Source organism: Leuresthes tenuis, unplaced genomic scaffold (assembly GCF_036924035.1).
Source record: "Leuresthes tenuis unplaced genomic scaffold, fLeuTen1.0.hap1 SCAF_21, whole genome shotgun sequence".
NCBI lineage: Eukaryota > Metazoa > Chordata > Actinopteri > Atheriniformes > Atherinopsidae > Leuresthes > Leuresthes tenuis.
The window spans coordinates 24,499,168-24,522,062 of record NW_027325375.1 but is presented as its reverse complement, the minus strand read 5'-3'; the positions used below and the strand labels follow the sequence as shown (position 1 = coordinate 24,522,062).

At 42.0% G+C, this 22,895-nt stretch overlaps 1 protein-coding gene and 1 long non-coding RNA gene across 5 annotated transcripts in view; one reads left to right on the top strand and one right to left on the bottom strand.

The window, feature by feature from the left end:
• Positions 1-22,895, bottom strand: part of mtmr4 (myotubularin related protein 4) — a 38,875-nt gene that overhangs the window by 6,145 nt on the left and 9,835 nt on the right. For 2 of the 4 annotated variants that reach the window (XM_072375455.1, XM_072375456.1), the window contains exons 3-13: positions 12,105-12,194; positions 8,077-8,193; positions 6,990-7,019; positions 6,343-6,425; positions 4,660-4,826; positions 4,465-4,561; positions 2,204-2,317; positions 1,919-2,109; positions 1,108-1,236; positions 778-889; positions 68-263 (exon numbers count right to left, since the gene is read on the bottom strand). In XM_072375455.1, the coding sequence (XP_072231556.1) occupies positions 68-263; positions 778-889; positions 1,108-1,236; positions 1,919-2,109; positions 2,204-2,317; positions 4,465-4,561; positions 4,660-4,826; positions 6,343-6,425; positions 6,990-7,019; positions 8,077-8,193; positions 12,105-12,194 (1,326 nt within the window). Of the gene's footprint in view, positions 1-67; positions 264-777; positions 890-1,107; positions 1,237-1,918; positions 2,110-2,203; positions 2,318-4,464; positions 4,562-4,659; positions 4,827-6,342; positions 6,426-6,989; positions 7,020-8,076; positions 8,194-12,104; positions 12,195-20,588; positions 20,755-22,895 lie in introns of those variants that run through there. The other 2 variants (XM_072375453.1, XM_072375454.1) reach the window with 2 other exon arrangements.
• On the top strand, positions 7,346-9,313 carry LOC140280168 (uncharacterized). Its single transcript, XR_011909390.1, has 3 exons — positions 7,346-7,438; positions 7,537-7,773; positions 9,042-9,313. It is a non-coding gene; the product is annotated as an uncharacterized lncRNA (long non-coding RNA).

Here is a 22,895-nt window from a genome sequence, read left to right as displayed (position 1 = left end):
AGTCAGCGTTACAAAAACATACCATCTCCAAAGAGAAGTGACTGTCTCCAAAAAATATCAAACTAACCTCTAATGTCCTGTAGTAGGGGTCTAACAGAACCTTGGACAGGGCTACTATTTGGGGTGTGCGATCCCAGCCATCTGAACAGTGTACCAGGACGGGACGGCCTTCCCGCTCCACCGCTGAACACACCAGAGTGGCTGCCTTCAGCATGACAGACAGGTGCTGCAGCCAACGGGTGCTTTCAAGCGCTGACAGCCAGCTGCAAACAAATGAAGGGGCTGATTAGACAAATATTAAACAATATGGCATTTCTCCCAATAGATGTAATCTGGAGCCAATACATCAGCTTGTGCTACTCTCTGTTAACTTAAGAGTGTGTTTTTAGGCTGATATAATGAGCACAGGGAGGCTCTGACCTATATCTGTGGGGGCCTCTGTCTGCCATCAGCATAAAGACTCCTCAGCAGCTGGGTTAACTCAAACAGTTTACATATAACTGCTCAAGTAGCAGACACGCAGACGCAGAGCACGCACAACCCACTAAAAACCTACACAAACACTGAAACAAATGGAAAACGCACACTAGAAGTATGCGCTGCTGAGGTGTACAGACAGACAGCTGGCCAGCCCAGCAGGAATGAGACTCCACTGTGGCAGCGTTCCCATTTCTGAGTGGTGTTGCCTTTCAGTGTGTCGAAGCCATTAAAACAAGGGAGGGAGGAGCAAACCAGGGCAGAGCCTCTCAGAGAGAAAGGTCAAACAGATCCACTTACTTTCCTGGATCCGGGATCTGACTGCAGACTGTCCTCAGAGCCTGAAAGCTGTTGCGGATGGCGTGGATGTTGGCCATTCCCATAAACATTACCTCACAGTTTGGGTAGTACTCTAAACACAAACAAAGTTACAGGTCAGAGAAAATTAAATAATCCTTTGTCTGTAAGATAAAGACGTGATATGCAACATCAATCTTTTCTCATTGGGTGTTTTTATTCGTGATTTATATTGATAATTAAAATGAGAGATTTGATCCACTTTTAATAGAAAAAAGGGAGCAAAATCCATTGATATCTGACAGATTCCCCCAAATGTTTGATCACACCAACCTTCACATTCACATCCTCCACCCTTGGCTCGGTTAGCCACTGCAGCAGTGTAGGATCGGGCATCCAGGATCAGCAGCTTCTGTGGGACAGTGTGGTCATCGCAGCCAGAGCCGCCTGTCAGAGAGGAGTCTGAAGAAAAACAAGATAAAATGATCAAATCCTCCGGGGCAATGTAATAATAGAAAGTCTAAAGGGCCGTGCACATGAAAAACAGAAACTGGCTCCAACTGTAACCTCAGAAAAATCAATATCTCCTCCTGACGAGGATCTCAAGATGCTACCACAGAGAGAGAAAAGTAATTACAGAGACTGAAAATGAACTGTATCTCTCTGGAAACACAGTTAGTGATGTGCTGTCAGTTACCTTGCAGCCTGTAACTGTGTCTAAAAACGTGTTTTTAGAACCCCCGCACTTTTTTTTTCCCCCCAACGCTTCACAGATTGACATATTGGTGTCGTCTGTGACAGTAGAATCAAGTTTGAAGCCGATGCGAGGAGTTGTTTTTCTCTGAACAGGCGTCACTGACAGCTGTCCTTCTTAGAGTGATGTTTCATTTTTATAAGCCAGACTGAATATTATGCTGCAACACTGATGAATAATGGCTTCAAGTCCTGGTTGTAAACAATGAAGGACCATGAATGTGCTTTCAGCATAGATCATTTAGCAGTGACTCTTCATATTCAGGGTAAATTAGATATTTAAAAACCTGAATTCTTTGTGTGAGTCACCAAACACTGGCTCAGGTTTTTCTCACACTGCTGTAACAGTACATATATGGATCGGCATGCATGAAATCAACAGCAGCTTTACCAAAATCACTGTCAGAGGAGTCGGGGGCTTCCCCTCGCTGTCGACTGGCCGGTGTGCCCTTGGCTCCGGTGTCCATCTGACAGGCCTTAGCGATGGATGTCACCAGGTACTCGTCATCCGTATTCCTCCAGCCCCACCAACTAATCTCAGGCTGGCTGCAACGTGCAATCACTGCGCCGTTCCTCTGATGCCTGAAATACAAAGCGATGGAGTCATAAATCACATGTTTTGCGAGTTGGAGAAAGCATCCGATGCTTTTCCCACTGATGTGTCAGCACGCCTTACCTGTAGACCACCACAGGGATCCTCTTCCAAGACCTGAAGGAAGCCACACTCTCCAGCTCCTTATCAGTGATCCATATTGGAACCAGAAGCTTCTGTGGGTAGCTGGAGCACAATCTACAGAGATAATGGGAGGTAAGGGGTTTTCAGTGAGGAACTAAATATAGTTTATAATGGTGCATTATCAGTCATGTCTTCACACAGCAGTGCTGCATTAATAACCTTCAGCTCTTAGCAGAGAACAAATCTCAAAAGTGCTACCGCCTAACTCCATCTGTCTCTGGTCTCTTCTCCACAGTTCACCTACTGACAGCTGAATTAGGGATGGGGAGAAGGGAGACTGTGTGTGCGTGTACAAGAGGTAAAATTAAATACTATGCTGAGTCACAGGCCTCAGCAGGCTGCAGCTTGTTTAATTAGCTCATTGTCCTGTGTGTCCGTCTCCCACAGCAGGTTGTGTTCACCCTCAGAGGCAATCCGAACAAACACCTTTTTTGGTAGCATTTATTTGTTCAAACTGCAAAGGAGACAATAGCCGCGTTTCCATTCACTAACAAAACGAATCTGAGGCGATTACCGAAAAGCTGCAAAAAACGGAAATACGAATCGTTAAGATGCGTTTCCAGAGACCGGTTTAAAGTGAATAAACTAGGCTGTGTAGAGTTGCCAAAGCGAAGAGGTAAAGACTATAATGGTAGTAACAAGGTAAAGAAAATGTGAAAAAAGCCATTCTTATGGAAATGAGGAAAGACAGCACTAATCAAATATTGCTCTTTTATCAAGGTTGGTAAATTATAAAAGAAAGAAAAAAGGCATGAAAGTGTAATACACTGTTGTCACAGACTGCTCACACACTTCTCTGTTAGTGTGACTGTATAAACATCATCAGGAGCTTCAAAGAGTTGTCTTTCATAAAGGATCCAGGGTCCAGTGTTTCCAGTGCTAAAGGATATAATAAAGGAAGCGCAGATGCTCCTTTGCTTGGTGCTCAGAGAATTTGAAAAGCTCCTTTCATGGTTCTCACTGAATTACTTCTGGGCCATTTCACCCAGTTGGGAGCCATCTTAAGCAAAAAAAGAAATGATTATTTGACCAGACCCCTGAGCTCTTAACTCAAGGGGGAGGTGAAGGGGGGGGGGGGGGGGCATCTGTGGTGGACATGCACAGGAGGAAAATGGAGAGCTCTTTTTCAAGAATGACTTTCATTTCTGTGAATATCTGGGACTCACACCAGGAACAGCAAGTTAGTCGTTTTAATCTCGGATGCATTTTGTAAAATCGCTTCAACAATGTGCATCAAATCTTATTCGAAACAGGCAAAAACAAAAACACCGAGTGAGTGACTGTAAAACCTTTTCTTTCATTTCTACTTTCCATTCATATCTTCCCATTTACCTCTTTTAAACAACACAATTATGATGTGTTGTTTATTCCAAAGTGATGGTGTCATTTATACAACTTTATCATCAGCTTACACTTGAATTCATCTTGCATTCTTATGGCCAGCTGGAAGTGATTTATATTGGTCAGAGTGAGTGCGTTTATGCCTCTTAAAGACTGAAAGTAACGCTGACCTGAGAGATCAACATGTGACAACAATGACCCTTACTTAGAATGAACAGGAAATGCTAACAAATACTGATAAAAATATAAAGAATACATGAAAATAGTGATTTTTGTTTACATTTAGTCAATTATCAAACGCAACCACCATTTTTTTCCCCCTTTACAATGCAGTTAATGATACATAGATGACTCAGCAGCATTTCTTAGTCCTAATTTATTTTGGGACTTTTTGTCCATGATTTAAAGTAGATTGACAGATTTTTGTCATAATGGATGTTTAAGATATTCACACTGAATCTGAACTTTTCTGATTATGACTCCATGAAAGACATTGAATTTTAATGCAGACTGCCTCAGGTGGTTCAGTGGGTGCCTCTCCCTTCACCTTGCTGTCTTTACCTCACATCTGTCTCTCCACAGCTCCCTTTAACCCATATCAACCCTCAATCAACTGTTTAAGCAGAATTTCAAACATATTTCCCATCAGAGTGTTGACACGCAGTGCAGAGAGGTGCTAAGACATAGACAAGCCCTTCCTCGTGCAACCTGTTCAGTCTGAAGACTTTGTGGCGACAGCCTCACTCTGTGTCACATCCCTCAGAAATTCTGCCACTCAACATTCACTTTCTGAACAGCCATCATGACCTTCTCCTGCTCAGAGGAACCATGCCATCTATGGGAAATTCTCAGTGACATACTTGAAGTTGCAGTTGATGTCGGACACCCTCCAAACGTTCTGTGTGTCGAAGCCCATCCTCTTGACCTCCAATTCCATTCTGTGACGCACATGGTCCCCTGCACACACACACAATGTAGAGGAAGGGTATAAATATGAAGAACAATCCCAAAGATCAGCCTTTTCTTCAACTTCTGAGTGGTTTGGGCATGTGAACCTGGTCGACATAGATGAACATGCTGGTCTTCGTCGTCGGCGTTGCCTCCGAGACACCACGCATGATAGGCCAGGGCAAACAGGTCCTCCAGCCGGGATGGGTGCGTAATGGCCCTGTTCAGACGCTTGACCCACTCCTGGCACTGCTTGAATGTTGCAAAGTGGCATCTGTGGAGCCCACAGTGAGAAAAAGAGACATTAGATACGTAGCAACAAAATATCTCTGCACAACTTCATGCTTTTGGGGACCGGGAGAGGAAAAAGGAAAGCGATTTATCAGACATTTGGGGATTTTTCAGCCTTTAAACAGGAGTGATAATGTGGGAGCTTAATGATGAGGAACCAAATGCTGCTGCCCACAGAGAAATGAATGAGGATCAATAAAAGCAGGCTTTGTTTTTCCTTCTTTCCCCAACTTTATTTCTAAAATCTATATTTGTCTGTTGTGGGAAACTGGGAATAAATCATATCAGAATTCTGCAAAGCATTTTCTTTAAAACGTTCAGTTCATATGATGCAGTTATATTTAGAGGCCAACACTCCAAATGATCCATCATGGGCTACCATAGTAACACGATGGCGCAGCAAGGTGGAGGAACGAGGATGGTCATTTCCATTTTTTAGGACCAAAATTGCTAATTTTCCAGCAAAAACCAGTTCCCATTCTGAGTCTTACATGCATAAATATGTCATTTTGAACATTGTGGAAGTCAATAAACGATGTTAAAAAGACAGAAGTGGAATAAAATGTCTTGTAGGTGGAATATCTGAAGCTATATAAGAGCGTATTAAGAAAAAAGGTATAATTTAAATCTATTGTATTAGAAATGGCTTTAAAATGTATAATATTCAGCGTAACAACATATAGTTTCCTGAATGTTTCTGATGTTGAAATTCTGATATATTGCATATTAGGGCGGCAGCTAATGAGAATTTCCAATTGTTCATATTGTTTTTATTTATCTTATATTAATCTAATACATTAATTACAGTGTAATGTCTTTCTTTTTTGTAAAACAAAGTCAAAACCGAACATTTCAATTCAATTTTGTTTAAAATCTTTCTAGTGTCAAACAGTCTTTAGCAGTTTAGCTTTAATGTTATATTTCAGTATTTTTGCTGGGAACTAGCTCACGACCTTCATTTCCTTACTACTTTCTCCAGATTCGGGCCCATCAAGTGTTATTCCATCTAAAAACCAAAACGTTGAAGATTTTTCACCTACAGAAATGTAAAGAGTTGACATTAAGTCTTCACAAAAAGAGGTCAAGTACAACAACATGTGCCAGACTTTTCCTTTGGTTTCAGAACAACAAGACACAGATGGTGATTCCCATTCAATTATAATCCCACCTTTGCTGCAGGGGAAATACTCTTTCTCTTACTTTAGATGAGCCGCATTTTCTTTTACGTTTTTGTTTTACACAATTGATAAAAAAAATAATAATAAGCAGATCTTCCTGGTGTGTATCTAAGTATCCTTTGTCATGTTATACAAGCACCGCGGTCACACAGGCCACGAGGAACACCGGTGCCGTTATGCTAACGTCATTTTATTACTAAATAAAGTGTTGTAACAGTTATTTGAGCTCATGGAAATATTGATTAGAGGTCAAGCAGTGCAATATGTGATATAACGCATTTTTAAAGGCTGGGCAAGGTGTGGGAGAATCCCTCTTCTTACCTGACAACTTTTGAGTCTTTGCAGATGATGTGCAGCTGGAACATATCTCTGCCCTCCACACCCTCAATCAGCCTGAGCGGCACCTGTAGGGGGAGACAGAGAGAGTGTGCAATCAGCCTTATGGACCACTGTCAGCGCAGAAAGCCCGTCAACACAGAAGTTACCCCCCCTGGTCCAGTACAGACTCAATCCAGGCTAGATAAACAAAGTAGAGCTTTATCCTAACTTAAGAGGAGGAGAAGGCGTCCTTGGTTTCCTAACTTAGTGTCTAGATCCCTTATGACACCAAATAACAGCTATAAACTCGATGTCTATATGTTTCTAAAGCTTTTTAAATAATACAGAGGAGTAGAAGTGCTGCTAAGCTTTGTAAAATCATCAATGAAACTTCACTTCTGGACAAACTTTTACGTAACAGAACTTGTATGAGTAAGAAAATACAAACACTGTGGCAAAAGATATTTTTGTTACATCTCAGGGTCAGCCATGCATTTTGCACAAAATCACAAATGTATCATCGACATTCGGCTGAAACTAGGCTACAATTCGTCTTTAATGCTTTGTAACAATGCAGAAGGGAAGAAGAGCTGAATGACCAAGCTGCTTAGACTGTGGCGGAGGATGGCGATTTATCATGTGGTACTCACAGAGATTTCATTGTCCACACCTGGGAAGGTCTAAAACACAGTGACACCATGGAGCACACAGAGAGAAGGGAGGGAGGGAGGGAGGGAAGACACAAGACAGGAGGAAATGAAAAAAACAAAACTATTAAAACCCAAATGAATAAAAGAGACAAAAGGAAAATGAAGAATTAAAAGGAAAGAAAACATCAAAGAACGCAAGATGAAAGATAACTGAGTGGATCACATAATGTGCTACTTGCAGCACATGTCCAAGGCAAATGGAAATCGTGGAGAGAAAGACAAACATAGACGGGAGCAAAGGGCAAGAAAACAGCTTAGAAGTATGGGATGAGCTGTGAACGGGGGTGTAGGTGAGAGGTTGTGGTTTGCTGGCATAAATACAGAGTACAACAGTGCCGATAGGGTCAAGGCAGGAGTCTGTCTAGTAGGATTGTAGGGACTGTAAGCTGGTGAGTTATTCCTGGTCTCCTCCACTAAAGTAAGTCAAGCTAAAGAGGTGACTTTAACATGCTGGTGATTAGTCCTCATCTCCTCCTTCTTTGTAAAGCTCTGCCATCGTTTCCAGAACCTGAAACCTTATGGAAAAGATGACAGGGATTTGGGAAGAACGAGGAATTTCTCTGCCAGTGAATGCAAACAATTGGCCTGTTTGTGTTTGACCAACGCCTGACGTCAGCAGGAGCGGGCCGGTGGACACCAGTGCCAGTGGGGGCTGGGCCTTTGGAACTTGGATACCACATTAAACCTTTCCTGACGGACGATCAGACAGCCCACTACTCCTGTGGTACAAACAACTTTGTCGCAACCAAGCAGAAAAATGACCAAAACCACTTTACTGGTACCCTATGTTTAACTCTCCTAGGTTTATTTGCCCTGTGAGCACAGTTATGTGTTATAAAATCTTAACGGGGGGGGGAGTGAAAAGCCTGCGTGTGTCCAAACTAAACACTAAATCCTCCTCTTTTCTGCTATTGGCCTCTGCAGCGGCGTGGCACGGCAGCATATTACTCAGACACCTGGGCCATCTGTAGTGAAGCAAAAAGTTAGTGGTTTTTCTGTACATTTATGGTCTGAGACGTGCACTCACATTGATGACAGAGTCCTTGAACTTGATGTGGAGTCTGTAGTTGGAAATGGCAATGACGGCTTCATCGGCACGGCCAAGATATTCCACCCCTTCCCCCTGAAGAACTGAGAATGGCACCTGGAGAGACAGAAAACAAAGTGACTGTTGAAGTCTGCTGTGCATAAAACATTACACCCGTTCCTGTTCACAGACTTTATTATGTCTACATCCATCCTTCAAGCCCATTTTTTTTGGCTGTACACAGAGCTGGTTAAGAACTGGTGATCATCTCCATATGAAACTCTGGTTAAAAATGTTGTCTACAGGCACTCTGTACTTAAACACAGTGGTAACATCAGTAAGCTCACACTTACCATCACAGCGATGACATGTTGATGTTTAGCAGGCAGCCGTTTAACGTAGTCATCATCTTACTTTGGTATAACACGGTGCTAATTAGCTAGTTAAAATACTGGGGAAATTAAAAGTTACACTTAACAGGCCGGAATGACTCATCATCCAGGAACCATGAACGCTCACTTGGTTGGTAAAAGTCAACCCGTCAGTAAAGCTAAAGAGCACGCCGCCTCACAACAGATGCCGTGATAATTTCATGTGGTTCATTTTAAACGACAGTTTTTAGGTAGACAAAATTAAACAGATCTGAAAAAAAAAAGAGGGTTTGCAGAGAAAATAAATGATCGTGTCGAGTTGGATTCGATACAACAACTCAACTATCTTATCAGCACTTGTATTAACATCTTTTTAAAAACGATACTCGCCACCGAACACAACTGGTGACATTGAGGATATAAGACGAGGAGGAGCATGAGAAATGGTGCGCATGTGTAGTAATCCAATTAGCACATAGTAGTTTTACAGAGGAACCTTTGTGAGGCTTGTTGCTGAGCCTGAATGAGCAGGCAGAGCTGGGAGAGATCCCAAACTGTCCATTAACATTCTTACTTGTACCCTTTTTATTACAGTCACAGTCGAGCCCTGGCTTCGCCTGCAACGAGACCCTCACATTAAGGTAATTGGTTTTCTAACAGAGGCCGATAGAACGATTTTCATTTCATTTTGAGGCAGGGAATTATCTTTAAAAGCCAACCGAGGGGGCACGACACACGGGTACATCTGCCAACTTCTAAACAATGTTTCAGTTAATAGATAAACTAAAGCTTTTAACCACCTTTGCAGTGCTCTACTTCACACTTCCGATTCTGGTAAATGGTATTATACTTCTTGTTGTTGCTGCTTTTTTAAGTGCGATAAAAATGACGCAGTGAAATATAGAGAGTGGTAAGATCTTTGATAACTGCTGCAAACCAGGAGGATTTAAGTTGTAACATAACTGCGCGTCAGAGATTAAACACAGAAAACTAGGTAAAGTCTCTGCTCTGCTATTCACCCTCATTGCTTTACCATGAATGGCGACTCAGGTCCTGTTTAGTTGCTGGTGGAGAGGACAAAAGTGTTGCCTGGAGACAGCATTACCTCATTCTGCATTAGGATGCATTGCTGAGTCATGGAGAGCAGGACCCACTAGTGCATGTTAAGAGGATTACTGGGACAAAATTTTTTTTAAAATGTTATTTATTTATTTATTCTTTATATAAATCGGGCTAATGAGAGACATCAAGTCATCCCTGTGCACAGAGCCCACATGTTGGGTACCGAGTCTCATAAAACCCAAGTCAACGTCTACACAGACACCACTCAGACCATGAAAAATAGACACAGTAAATCTAAGAAATATGTAACACTATAATTTCTTAAACTATTGCATGTTGGCAAAAGTTTTAAACTTGTCAGTGCATTCAGCTGGCGACTGCTGGTCTAAGTCACGTTTGTTAGAGCAAAAACCACAGAAGTCTAACACTTATCTTGCACCTACTGCAGCTCATCTCAACTGAAAATGTGCCGAAAAGTCCAGACAAAAAGTCCAGCTTAACCTGGGAAACGGAGCACGTAGTAATCTGCGGTCAGACACAAATGGAGCCAAATAAAACCCTCACTGCCACTGCGCGATAGGGCTTTAAAATTTTTTTTAAAAATTTTTTTAAATGGAATATTGAAAATGAATCTGCAATAAAAAAATTTTTTTTTAAATAACTGCACTCTGTTTAACTCTCAAGAGACAGGAGAACAAACTAGGAAGCAGAAGCAGAGCTAAAAACTGAAATGCCGACAAAACTAGATGCTAATTTGCACAATAAAAAGGAAAAAATAAGGAGCAAAAAAAGTAAAATCATTGCTGTATTTGTGTGCATGACCATAAAGGACTGAAATTGTGCAGCTACTGTGAGCTCGTCTGCTGTGGTGGAGACTCAACACGTCCTGCTCAGAGTACCATAGTTAACATGCTGTACAGACTGGGAGCTGCATTAAATGAGCTGTGCTCCAAAAGTAGGTGCATGAGTCACTGACAGCAAGCAAGAGCAGCAGAAGATACTGTGTCACGTTTCCTCTGTGAAAACCTCAGCAGCAGAAATATGAAAATGAGAGAGGGAGGGTGAGCAGAGAAGACCCGTGAATTACGCTCCGACTTGTGAGTCGTGACTTCCGGTTCAAGCAGCCTGCCCATCAGGACAGGCACACACACATCTCTAAACATACACCACAGCTTGCACACACACACACACGAGGGGAAAGGCAAGCAAGGTATCAAATATGACAGAGTAGGGAATGCCTGCAATTTGCCTGCAAGGCAGCTGCGGTGTGACACATCAGCTGTGAGGTACGGGCACTTAAATAACTAAAAATACAAAAGGAAAGACACGTTTGACTACATGTGCGAATGCTGGGGGAGGGGAGGCAGAGTGTAAGAGTGCATATTTATAGAAAATGTTTCAAAAGGATACAATTACAAAGCTTTCGCCTCTTCAGATTGATACAAACAGCAATTCAGATCTCAGTTATTGCACAGCTGGAAGTCCTTCAGTGTATGACCCTTTATCAATAAAAAACACTTCTGAACAGGTTGATACTCTTGGCAATTCACTGTAAACCACGTGGAAACATGCTTCAATTGACAACCACAAAAAGAAACAGCAGATACCCCCCCCCCCCCCCCCCCTTTCGGCTGGGTGAATCCCTCCTCCCTCCATCTTTCCTTTGTCCAGTTCTCCAGACAAATAATGCTTGGCTCCATTAACCACCAGACAGTCAGAAAGCACAAACTCAACACCAAAGAGGTAGAGCAAAAGCTTCCCATTATAGTTTTGCTACTTGCATCTTCAGTATGCAATAAACTAATAAATCCTACCCACATAAATGACAAATGCTTTTCAGCCACCCTGGTTTTTCACTCTCTGCAGAGATGGTTTTAATGGAACAACATGGTACAAAGTATTCCACCAGAAGACTGAAGCACAAATGTAAAATTTCATTGTACGTAGTGATTGATCTTAAGGGGACTTGCTCATTTATTCATATCTGGGGAGAAAAACAAACTCATTTACACCTCTATTTAAAAGGTATTGAGCTGGGATGAAAACCTAGCATCCGTAATGGGTTTGGTTTATAAACCGTACACAAAGAAGCTCCGTCAACATTTTCTGCCTCCTCTAATAATAATTGAAAGGCTCATTTTAAACATGCAGCCAAATGCAGAATTGAACTTTCTAAATAAACACCAGAAACATTCAGTGTTTCTGGTTAAAGTGCGATGCCTCATCAGTGATGTGGGTAGTGGCTGCATCCAAAAGCAAATATTTCATAATTCCCTGACTTGCATAATTGGCTTTCTCTAGGATTGGACAGTGAGTAATCGTCTCCACACCAGTCTGAGGTCTTAAGCCCATCAAGTTGTGACTCCTGCAGAGCCGTCTTGGCAACCACCACATGCCTGTCAGCATACTATCAGGCATCAGTAGGGTGGTTTAGAGGAACATTGAAGTCCATAGTCGATATTCTAGAAGTGCCAGACTTTGTCCCGTCACCAGTACATAGTTCTTTACTCCAAATACATGTTGTTGGGCATCAGAGCACATGGGACTGAGCTCAGGAAGTGGTTGTGAATGGTTGATGTAAAGTGTTCTGCTCACCTGAAGGCTTTCATCCTCCTTCACCAGCTCCTTCTGGGGGAACAGGTCCTTGGCCTTGATGTACTCCAGACTGGGAGGCCCCTCTTCACCCTGATGAATATAAACAGAGGTAAACATAGAAATACCCCTCTCATTATATAGAATGACACAATGTAGGAGGAGGAAATCACAGATGATAGCAACATCAAACCACAAGAAAGATTAATACTTGCTCTGTGTTTGTATTAAGCATTTATGAGGGTAGTCAGCCTTTGGTGGAAAACACATTCCAGGGTAAATTTCACAATCTCCACCAGCAAACTAAAAGACCTCACGTAGGAGATTAAAAATGTAATACAAGAGACCAAAAATTCCATTTCAATAAGCAAAACTTGACCTTGTGTGGTCGATCAGGCAAGCTTCTTTAAATGTTGACTCCGTCCGTCACAGTATTTTCTATTTCTGATAAATAATAATGCTGAGGGAGTAACCTTTGCTGGTTTATACTGCAGATGCTTGGCCACTCTGCACATTGGTACTCCATATCTAAATGATAAGGAAACTCTGGGCACGGGACACCAAAAACCTGTTGACTCTGAGACTGGGTGTTGCAGTCCTGAGCAAACAAAGACACAGCAGCTTAGTTAAGCATTTCACACACTTGACCAGTTTTTCAGAAGCAATGCTCTGACTCCATTTTATGGAATTAAATATCATTTGAAATTCTTACTTTAGAAAACCGCGACAATCATCTAAAGTTATGCGATATATTTCTAAGGCTGCTGATGAATGTAAGACCAATGCAGCCTTATTAAGTTGACACCTATTCTGATGGATGAGTGGCTAAAATTAGAAGAGGAGGCAGAAGTGAGAAAAAGGAGGAACAAAGAGGGCAGTCAACCCTGTCCTTGTAGTCGAGGGTACTGGTGCTCTGCTCAGCCTGAGCAAACACTTTTATCAGGTCATACGTCAAATCCGTCAGAAAAAAAAAAGAGATGACATCAAAGGATTGGCCCATGCCCCTCATTCCCATTATCTCAAAGCCTTTCACCACGGGAATTATCACTTTTTCATATCACAAGTATCCTTATTTTGAGTCATGTGACATTTAGATGGGAAATACTGCAGAGGATTCATTTCTTATCTACAGAACAGGACTCACTAAAATCATCCAATTTCCACATGAGGGTCTTTCACTCCTCTGTGAGTTTTGCAGACGCTGCAACATGTCTGAAACCACATGAGTGCGACCACACATGACTCTGGTTTCCTTAATGAAAACAGAAAGGGAACCCTGTCCGACTGCTTTATTTCTGTGGACTCTTATCGTGTCCAACTCTATTGTAATGGCATGACAACAAATCGGCATAAATGACAGCTGGATATCCCTCGATGTTAAACTAAGCAGAACTCCTGCCACATTGGAAATGATCACATCTGTCATCTAAAGGTCCAAGCAGCTAATTAAACCACACAATAAGCCTACCACCCGTTGGGCTCGCTGGTAACAGATGGAGACAGCATCCCCACAGAGACTACCCCACCCCTTAAAGTCACCAACATGTCCGCACCTGACATCAAAGGTGTGGACTTCACAGAACAAAAACCATTAAAAATATTGGATCATAATAATGTAATCCAATAACACACTGGGACGGGAAATTTGTGATTAGAGGGTGCTCCACTTCATGAGAACATGCAGCATTCACTGAGAGGTCAAATCATTTTCAGACCCAACTCAGGCCTTTTGAGTCTTTGGATTCATTTCATACCATCTGTGCAAAACCGATATCACAACCACGGTGAACAGTAGGCGTCTAGAGTCAGTTTCTAATTTTCTGACAGTGATAAGACAGTCAAACTGGTAAAGAAATACACAGATTTAACTCGGCTCCAGATCTAGGTGAGTACACATTGCTCAGATGTACTTATGACTTATCCTGATGTGGGAAAGAATAATGAGATCTAGCACGACACAAACTGGGAAAGGCACACAACAAAGCTAGCGTTTCTCCTACTTCTGCGCAATAAATCTTAATAAATGGCAGCCATGAAGGTGGATGTGAAGGCTGTGCCAGACTGAGATGTCCACGCTCCCCTAAAACAAGTTTCAGAGTTAAGTGCTGTCTGACATAACTGATGGCTCCACTGACTACAAATTATGTTCTTACATTCATGCTGATGCTGTGATTCCATCTCTATATAAAAGATCCACTAAAGATTAAGACTGGACTTCTTTCATAATGCTGCATCGCTATCATGCTTCAATTCAGTAGTTTGTCCCACTTCTAGCATTGTAGTAATACCAAAGGAGGAGCTTGGATTGGCTACTTCTATTGTTTTACATTATGTTTGACAAGAGAAAGCCAAAAGAAATAGCTCTTTCTCATTAGAAAATTTAGTGTTCATATTGGATTTATTAAGTGCTAGCAATGGCAGCCATGTTGCATTTGAGATACCACTTGAGAGTCCGTATGATCGATTTCTCCCCACTTGGCAACTCTTAAGTTATAGGACATGATGAGAAAAAAAATTGTTGGGAATTCAATGTTAAAACCTTCAAACTAAAAGTCAAACTGTGTTGCCTCTCTGAGACGACTCCTCTACACCCGTTCGAAGCACAACCTCGCCAATCTTTTGACCTTTGACCCGAGTCTGCCTTCAGCTCAAGACTGATGAGACAGCTGCCCGACATCAATTTAACTTATTTTCACCTGAGAGCAGGTGAGCCATGACAGTGGCCATCAGTCAGAGGCGTCCTATGAGGTTCAGGCCATTACAGGCAGAACTCACATGCTGCTGCCGGGCAGCTTGACCCATCCTGGCAAAGCTTGCTTTCGCATTAGAGTTACTGTGTCGTGCTATGTAACTTCCCGATAAAACGCTCAATGTTGATTGGTTTATAAGAGCATGCACTCAGATTCTGTACACACAAACACTCACTCATACACACGACTGATCCCGTGTTAACAATCAGGTCCATTGACTCTAATATACTTCCTGCTTCACTAGTAGTACTTGGAACTAGTCACTCGAATTAATGTTACGGAGGAGCTCTGACGGTGCATTTTCTAAAGAAAAGAAGCAAAAGTATGTATATGTATGGCTTCATGAGAAAAATAATCACAATACAGCAACTTAACCAAAAAACACGGCATAGAAAAGACACAAAGACTGAAGTACATGAAAGCAGAGACTCTCAACCCGGCAGCATTTAGAGGAAACTGTGAAGATAACCTTGATATTTCAGCATCTTCAAACCTTTTTGCAAAGCAGAGAAAGTATGATTAAGAGCTACGTTAAAACTTTATGTTTATATGGAGGCACAAGCGGCGAAGCTTGTTTTTTTTTTTGTGTGTTTTTTTTTGGCCCACTGCAGACAATCAGCTTACAGTAGATTAAAGGGAAAAGACAAACGCTCTCACTTCCAACAGACTCACAAAGATGGAGCGCAGCCTGTCCTGGGCCCCAACACATTTTTGCTTCGTCACTGCTGTGAGCCTGCAAACCCTCCCCCACCTTCATCCAACCAGCGATCAAAAAGCTGTAGCTGACAGGCATGTGCCCACTTGTACATGCTCCTCCATGCTTTACTTGCACAAAGATGTCAGAGTCGATAGAACATGTAATGTCATGATAACAGGCATTAACAAAACGGCATCGGCTACAACAGCAGACACCGTAAAAAGGCAGCAGGACAGCCATGACAAAGCAGATTAACAGTGTGTGTGCTTGCGTACGTGCATGCGTACGTGCGTGCGTGGAGGGAGTCAGACGCAGGGCTCGTTCCTAACTGATGTGGGGATTTTTACATGGATGTAAATGAAAACATGTACCTGAAGGACCATGTGACATTGGAGAGGTTGGAATAGGGAAGAGACTGAAAAGGAACAGGCACAGTTCTTCATGAAGAAGTGTCTGGTTGCCATGGCTACGGGGACCACTTTTTAGTCCCTTCCTATCGAGTTTTTACTAGCAATTTGCAGTCCTCGCCAGATTACTCACCTAATCTGACTAGGACTCTGTCCTTGAGTTGTGCAGATTAGAGAAACACAATGCAGAGGTGACCTCGGAATACGTGGCGAACACGCACTCGCACGTCGGCTTTTAACTGCCCAGTGTTGGAAAAATGAAACTAAGCTGACACAGTTCGGCAGAGACAAAAGCAAACCAGACTCTTAAAAAAAAAAAAAGTCACAGGTATTTAGAGCAGGACGACGGTGGGTGGAAACAGAAGCATCTTTAACAAGACGGCATAAAAGCTGCAAATCTGATCTGAAAAACAACAAGCAAGTAAAAGGTTAAGATGAAAACAGCATGAAGAGCATGAAAAATCTGTTAAAATGCGCTCTTCTTTTCTCCTGTCCGCTCTCTGACTGATGAATATTTCATTGACCACCATGTTCTAAACAATCAATCCCATTTCAGTGTTATGACTGGGCTGTACTCCAAGTACTGGGAAAAACTGGACAGGGGCACGGGATTCTTCTGGAAAGCAGAATTCCTCATATACTCGTTTTTCTGAGTAATTTACAATCATTAAAGAGTCCAATAACCTAAGAGACAAGAAACATCAAAACACTAATAAACAAGAAAAAGACTGAAAGTAACGGGTTTAAGAATAGTTTTTATGCCGGCAGCATTACAGGATGAATCATTTCTTTTCCTGCAACATCATGTTCACAATGGGGACTTTTGTTTCTTTAAGATTCTTTATTCATTCATTCACTACTTCAGAGTTTTTAGATGCACTTGTTACAATTTTGTTCTCGTTATTTATAATGACAATAAAGATATTCTGATTCTTACTAATTTTAGTCACTGGACAGACATGAACATGCTGGTATTAATCTTTTAGGATGTAGGGCTGTGCGATGTGGCTTAAAATAAAATCTCCTACTATTTTAAATCAATCTATTTTTTTTCTTTTTTTTTTGAGTGAAACACACTACAAATGACAGCAATTACTCAAAACAAGTTAAGCTTTTTACCTAAACTTAAAGTCCAAATAAACACAAGCTTTGAAACATGCTAGTAAAACAAGATGGCCGACCCTGCCAATGTAAACAACAAGCTGCCCACAATATGTGGATATCTATGCAATAGAGAGTCACACATGCCAGTTTCCACTTTAATTTGCTTTACAGTCACTACTCCAAACATTTACACATATTTTTCTCACCTTGTAATGTTTATGGAGTGCACCAAGACCAACACTGCAAGGTCAAATTCTGTTTACTTTTGTTAATATTCTTTTCTTTCTTTTTGAGTTACCTGGGGTTCGGCTTCTCCTTCCTGGTGCAGCAAAAGGCGTGGCCAAGGGCTGAGGACCCCAATATACTGCGGCCAGCCTTATTGGACTGAAACACATGCTGCACTCTCATAGGGGGGGTTTGAGATTCATTTAGTGTTTTTTCTGTTGGTTTAGAATATAGCAGCCATTTTGTTTCCCCACTTGTGTTATACATGGTTTAGCTAAACCCGAAATTATGTTCATTCATTTGTTTGAGTTTTCTTTAGTTTGGAGCCTATTTGAGTCTAGTTGTTTTAGGTTGACCTCTTTTATTGGCCTGTTTACTGGAACTTTTGATTTGGCAACATATTTCATATATATTTTGTTTTATTTACTTGCTTTTTTTTTTTTTTTTTTTTAAACACATTTGGGTAAAAAAAACAAAAGCACCAGCGTCTTTGCTGCCTTCCTTTTTGGGCCCCGACAATCCACTAGCTACAAACAATGTCTCAACTAACCAGCGAGCGTCTCCACCGTATAAATGGGCACCATATCTTTAGTGGAAAGCAACGCGATCGCATTCGTAATTGCTTTCCACTTTTTAAAAAAAAAAAATCGTATGGAATACGCGGTGAAAACGACTCCCCCTCAATGTGGGTTCGGTATCTCTCAGCGAGAGTTTGTGGGCTGCCGCCATCTTGTGCATCTCGCAGTGAGCAGCATTTCTCCCACTTGGCGGCGTGCCTCTGTTTGAGGTGTTGAAATAAACTGGTTTCGCTCTAACCTTTAGTAGAAACAGCCTTTAAACTAATTTTGCAACGTGTCGCTACTTGTTCCATGTGTGATGCTGCAAAACTTAAGTTATGCTTATTAAAGGGAGAAAAAAATTCAATTTCAATCATTCGATAAAGTAATTTTATTGCCCAGCTTTTAGGATGCTACTGTCCCGATGGCTTCTTGAGGGTTATGATATTTCTGCCTCTCAACTGTGTTTCTGTGATGCTGTTAGATAAAGTTTTGAGATCCAGTCAAAGAGGGATCAGCAAAGGGCAGGAAAGGTAAACAGTCTAACGCACATCCAAAAAAAGCTTTCAGTTTTACTTACGCTGATGATTCATTTAGCTAGAGGGTATAATATAATCTAAGTCCTAAAGAAAATCTAAACTAATTCAATAAGGCTTTTTATACTTCCATTTAGAGCAGACAACACACTGCACAGGAAAATAAACATGCAGCAGTAACAGAGGATGTTTGTGGCACTGCTGGATCCCAGCGATGGTGGTGATAAAATGCTGCAGCTCCTGAGAAGACTGACAGTGTTGTGATCCACTTAAATAACAGGACGGGGATACTAAATAATACAGACTCTGACGCAGAAGAAGTGCTGACTCGGCCATGCCACAGACATGTTGAAGACGGATCATAAATTGTGTAACGCCCGGCCACAACTATTCGCAGAGAAAAACCCAGAAGGCTACAGCCGCAGTACTCTTCCTGCTCCACCTAATTTTCCATCCAACCTTTCTCCGAAAGAAAAACAGACAGATTTGTCAATAAAAGAAACAACTAGAATTGGAAAAAGATGTCACATATCTTAGCATCAAATAACGTGTAATGATCACAATATTATTATTATTATCATAAGCGTCAGTCTGAGGGCCATGGACAAAACGTCTGATTGTGGACCTTCTTGTATATTTAGGATTGTTATCCTTCTCTAGAAGTAATCCTTTTTCCATTTTTAAATCTTTTTACTGATGGTGTGATGTTTCCACAATGTGAAAGTATTTCACTGAATTATCCTCCTTTGGCTTAAAACAACCCATAGCATGATTAATCCGCCACCATGCTGGAACTGCATAAGTGTTCCTCCTGTGGAATCTTATGGCCGATACATAAGTGTGACAAAACTGATACTTACTTTGGCCATTACCCGATGTTTTATATTGTGTGGCGTGCTGTACATCAGCAAAACTAATGACTTTTTGTAGGATATCCCAATCCGATCTCAACTGTTTTTTGGGTGACTGGTAACGTGGTCACATCAATTACACCTCAACTCCAGAATTCTGTTTTGTTCCCCACATGAGCAGCGTTCAATGGACGTTCAATATCACTAAATCAGTGGGAGACAGTTTCAGGGGAGGATGTTTTAGTGAAGCGCATAACAGAATTTCAACATAGCACAAAATGCTGCGTTCACTGTCATTACGGAACAATAAATGTATTAATAACTGTATTATACTCTTCTTTCAAAGATTTATTTAAGCTTTTTCTGTTCCCGTTTTACCTCGTCGATGTTATACTAAGTGTAACAAGAATTTACTTTTTTCATTTACAGTCATTTTCTTTATGCCATTTTGCTTGGAAATAATTTGAATTGGAAGTTGTAACAAGACTTGTTAAAATGTTTCAATAACTAGAATTTACTTGTAGTTTCCAACTGAGTGCTTAAGAAAAATGTAAGTACTGGACAGAGACATTCATATTGTTTACATAATCCTCACCTGTCCTTTTTATTAGTCTGAATTAGCAAAGGTGAGCTATGTGAACAAAGACACCGACCATGCTGAAGATGTCTGAACTATCATTTAGTACGTTGTAACTCCAGGTTTAGCCTTTAGCTCATAAGTTCAGAGAGCTGGGATGGCTGGCAGGTAAAAATGGAGGAGAATTCAAAGTGTAATTAAAACAACAGTGAGTACAGACTGCGAGCTGTGGACACCACTGAGAGGTGGGAAGCTAAAGAAGAGAAGCAATGACACGAGGTGGAGACAATCTTGTTTAGATCCTCATCGACCTTTTCACTGCTCTGTGTCAAGACTAAACCCATTAAAAAACACCTGCTTTTCATCAGTCTTCCTCATCTTATAAACAGTCCAGCACCACTTCAAAACAACAGGTCCCTCACTGCAGTTAAAACCCATTCAGCACTGCAACAGTGGCACACAATGCACTCGCTCTCAATGGCACAAATACTGCACCTGACCCCCTCCACACAGGACCCCCTCCACCCTCCCTGCCAATCAACACATGAGCATTTCAAAGCAAAGGCCCCCCAAACAGCAGAGATGAAGAAAAAGTACAGTACAGTCAGTGCAGCGACTCCATAACTGCAGTGCTTGCATATGTCAAACAAACCCCTCACCCCACCCCCCACCCACCCTCACCTCTGATTGGAAAGCAAGCAAAGTAGAGAGAGGAGGGCTTTCATGCACACCCATCAAAAGCCAGACACAAATGAAAACGAACACCAAAATAGCAGGACTTACGAAGCAGTTGAGCATGGAGCAGGACACTCTCACTGCGAGGCTCATGTCGAGGACAGGCAGGACTGTGTCCGAACGACACGCAGCCAGCAGAGCAGCAGCACGACCAGAGCACGAGGAGCCGGCATAACCATTCCTCGCCCAGCCTCTTCAGCCCTCGTCTGCTCCAAACCCCTCTGCCTGCCACCCCGCCACCCCCCCGCCACCTTCTGCACGTTTCCCCTTCTCAAGAGGGGCTATGGGACAGCATGCTAGTCTCATTCAAGATACCAACCCCAAACCCCCACCCCACCCCCACCGCTCCAGGGAGAGAAGAGGGAGCACACTGGTGTCTGAAGACAGCCCCTGTTGCACAGCTGAGAAAATATAGAGGATAGTCCATAAAAGGTAGAAACAAGAACAGCAGCCCACCGGATCAGCCGGGTTAGATGTGAGGGTTGAGCAGAAACGACTGCAGATGTGCGCTCTCAAATGTAGTGAGTGGATGGGGGTGACCGCAAGAAGAGAAAGCAGCAGAGAAAGGAAGACAGAGGGAACTGCCTGATGCTAAGCTCCACCCTCTGCATGCACATCTATCTCCCTCTCATCTTCCACTCCTCCCCCAATCCCTCCTTGTTCACCCTTCACCGACAGATCCTCATGTAAATACGCCTCTCCCCTCAGCAACGAGGCAGTAAAGCCGGCAAGCAGAAGATGCTCCAACTGGCATGCACGCTCCATCTGCTGCAGTGTCCTGCGGCCATCGCTTGACGCAGAATGTACTGAACGCAGAAAAAAACCCAACCTGAACCCAGCAGGGAGAGCCGAGAGGCGCCCAGTGCAGCTGGTGAAAGGTATCCCGTCAACAACGCCCTGCGCGGGATTCAGTGCAGAAAGAAAACGAGCGGCAGAGGATGGATGAGAAGGTGTCGAGGAGAGGGAGTCTCTTTGGAAATGTCTGGTGACACAGCGTTTTATGGGAAAACTAATCCTCTCAGCACATCTTCTAGGCTCTACCCGACACATCCTGCATTGCATCAGCGCATGAGCAACCGTGCTGTGCTGTTAATAAGGGAATGGGACTGAATTAATGTGGTGTAAACAGCCTTCTGTGCATATAGCAGGGAACACAGCCCCTCCCTCCCTCCTCTTACCCCAAGCTAGTGCCTGGTGGAGTCGTGACAACCGCTCACCTACAGCTGCATGACCCCACATTATGTAACCAAGATGCAGCCGTAGAAGAATGATTAATCTTAAAGGGGGGAGTTGTTTTCATGTCATCTCAACGCAGCAGAGCTGCACTTTTACGACATTAATTTACACAGTTTTTTTGTTTTATATATTGTTCTGTACGAGAATAATAATCAAGATAAGGCACATTTTCCCGCTTTAAGTCAATCTTACGAGTAATTAAAGTCTAAGAATTTGACTCAGGTTTCAAGTGATTTGTTTCAGCTGGTTTTCTCGTCCTTTGTCACGAGTACACTCTGTGTGAAGTATAACAAGCTGCCCGACATTAAAGCAACTGAACTTTGGAGTTGGACAGCCGGTAAAATATCTAATAGCAACAATTAGGGAATGGCTCTCAACAAACCACATATAATCCCTAAATACGCAATGAGCTATAAGCTATGATATTCCTTGAAATGTGTACATTTAGAAAAATCTCCAACTAATACCATCACATTTAAGTCAAAGAAACTCTAACCCATCTATCCTGAAGCTCATTTATACTTAAGCCTGTCAGATCAAAGAAACACCTTTGTTAAACCTGACTTGTGGAAAACCAGAAACATGAAATAAAAACCATTTAAGAGGATGAAACCTCATCTTTTATAGTAAAAGAAAAGACTTTGCTCTGAAAGTGACAATAGTTAGTCTTGACAAATGTTGTGGCGTGTGCATTGCTCCATGCTTAAAAGTAAAATATTGCATGTGTCGCTCTTCATCATTATGGGTTTAGGAATTTGATCATTTTCATAAAAATGATGGCCATCACCAAGATGTAAAATCTCCATATTTTCTGCAATACTTCCACATAAACTCTCAATTCTGTATATACAGAAAACTCTACTTTCTGTTAGGTAAAAATGCAAATAACTTTATATTTACAGGACACAATATACAACATGTACTAAAATATCAAGTACATAGCATCACAAAGACAAGAGATCAAATCGCTACAATAGCAAGATATTTCTTATCAAAGTCCTATCAATTAGGACATTTTCTGTTCTTAAGTTAGAAGGACTAATAATATCAAAGAGGTTGTAGATGCATCCGGTGTTAAACTTATTCCTTCTAGGTCCATACAAACTACTCAAAGTGGCT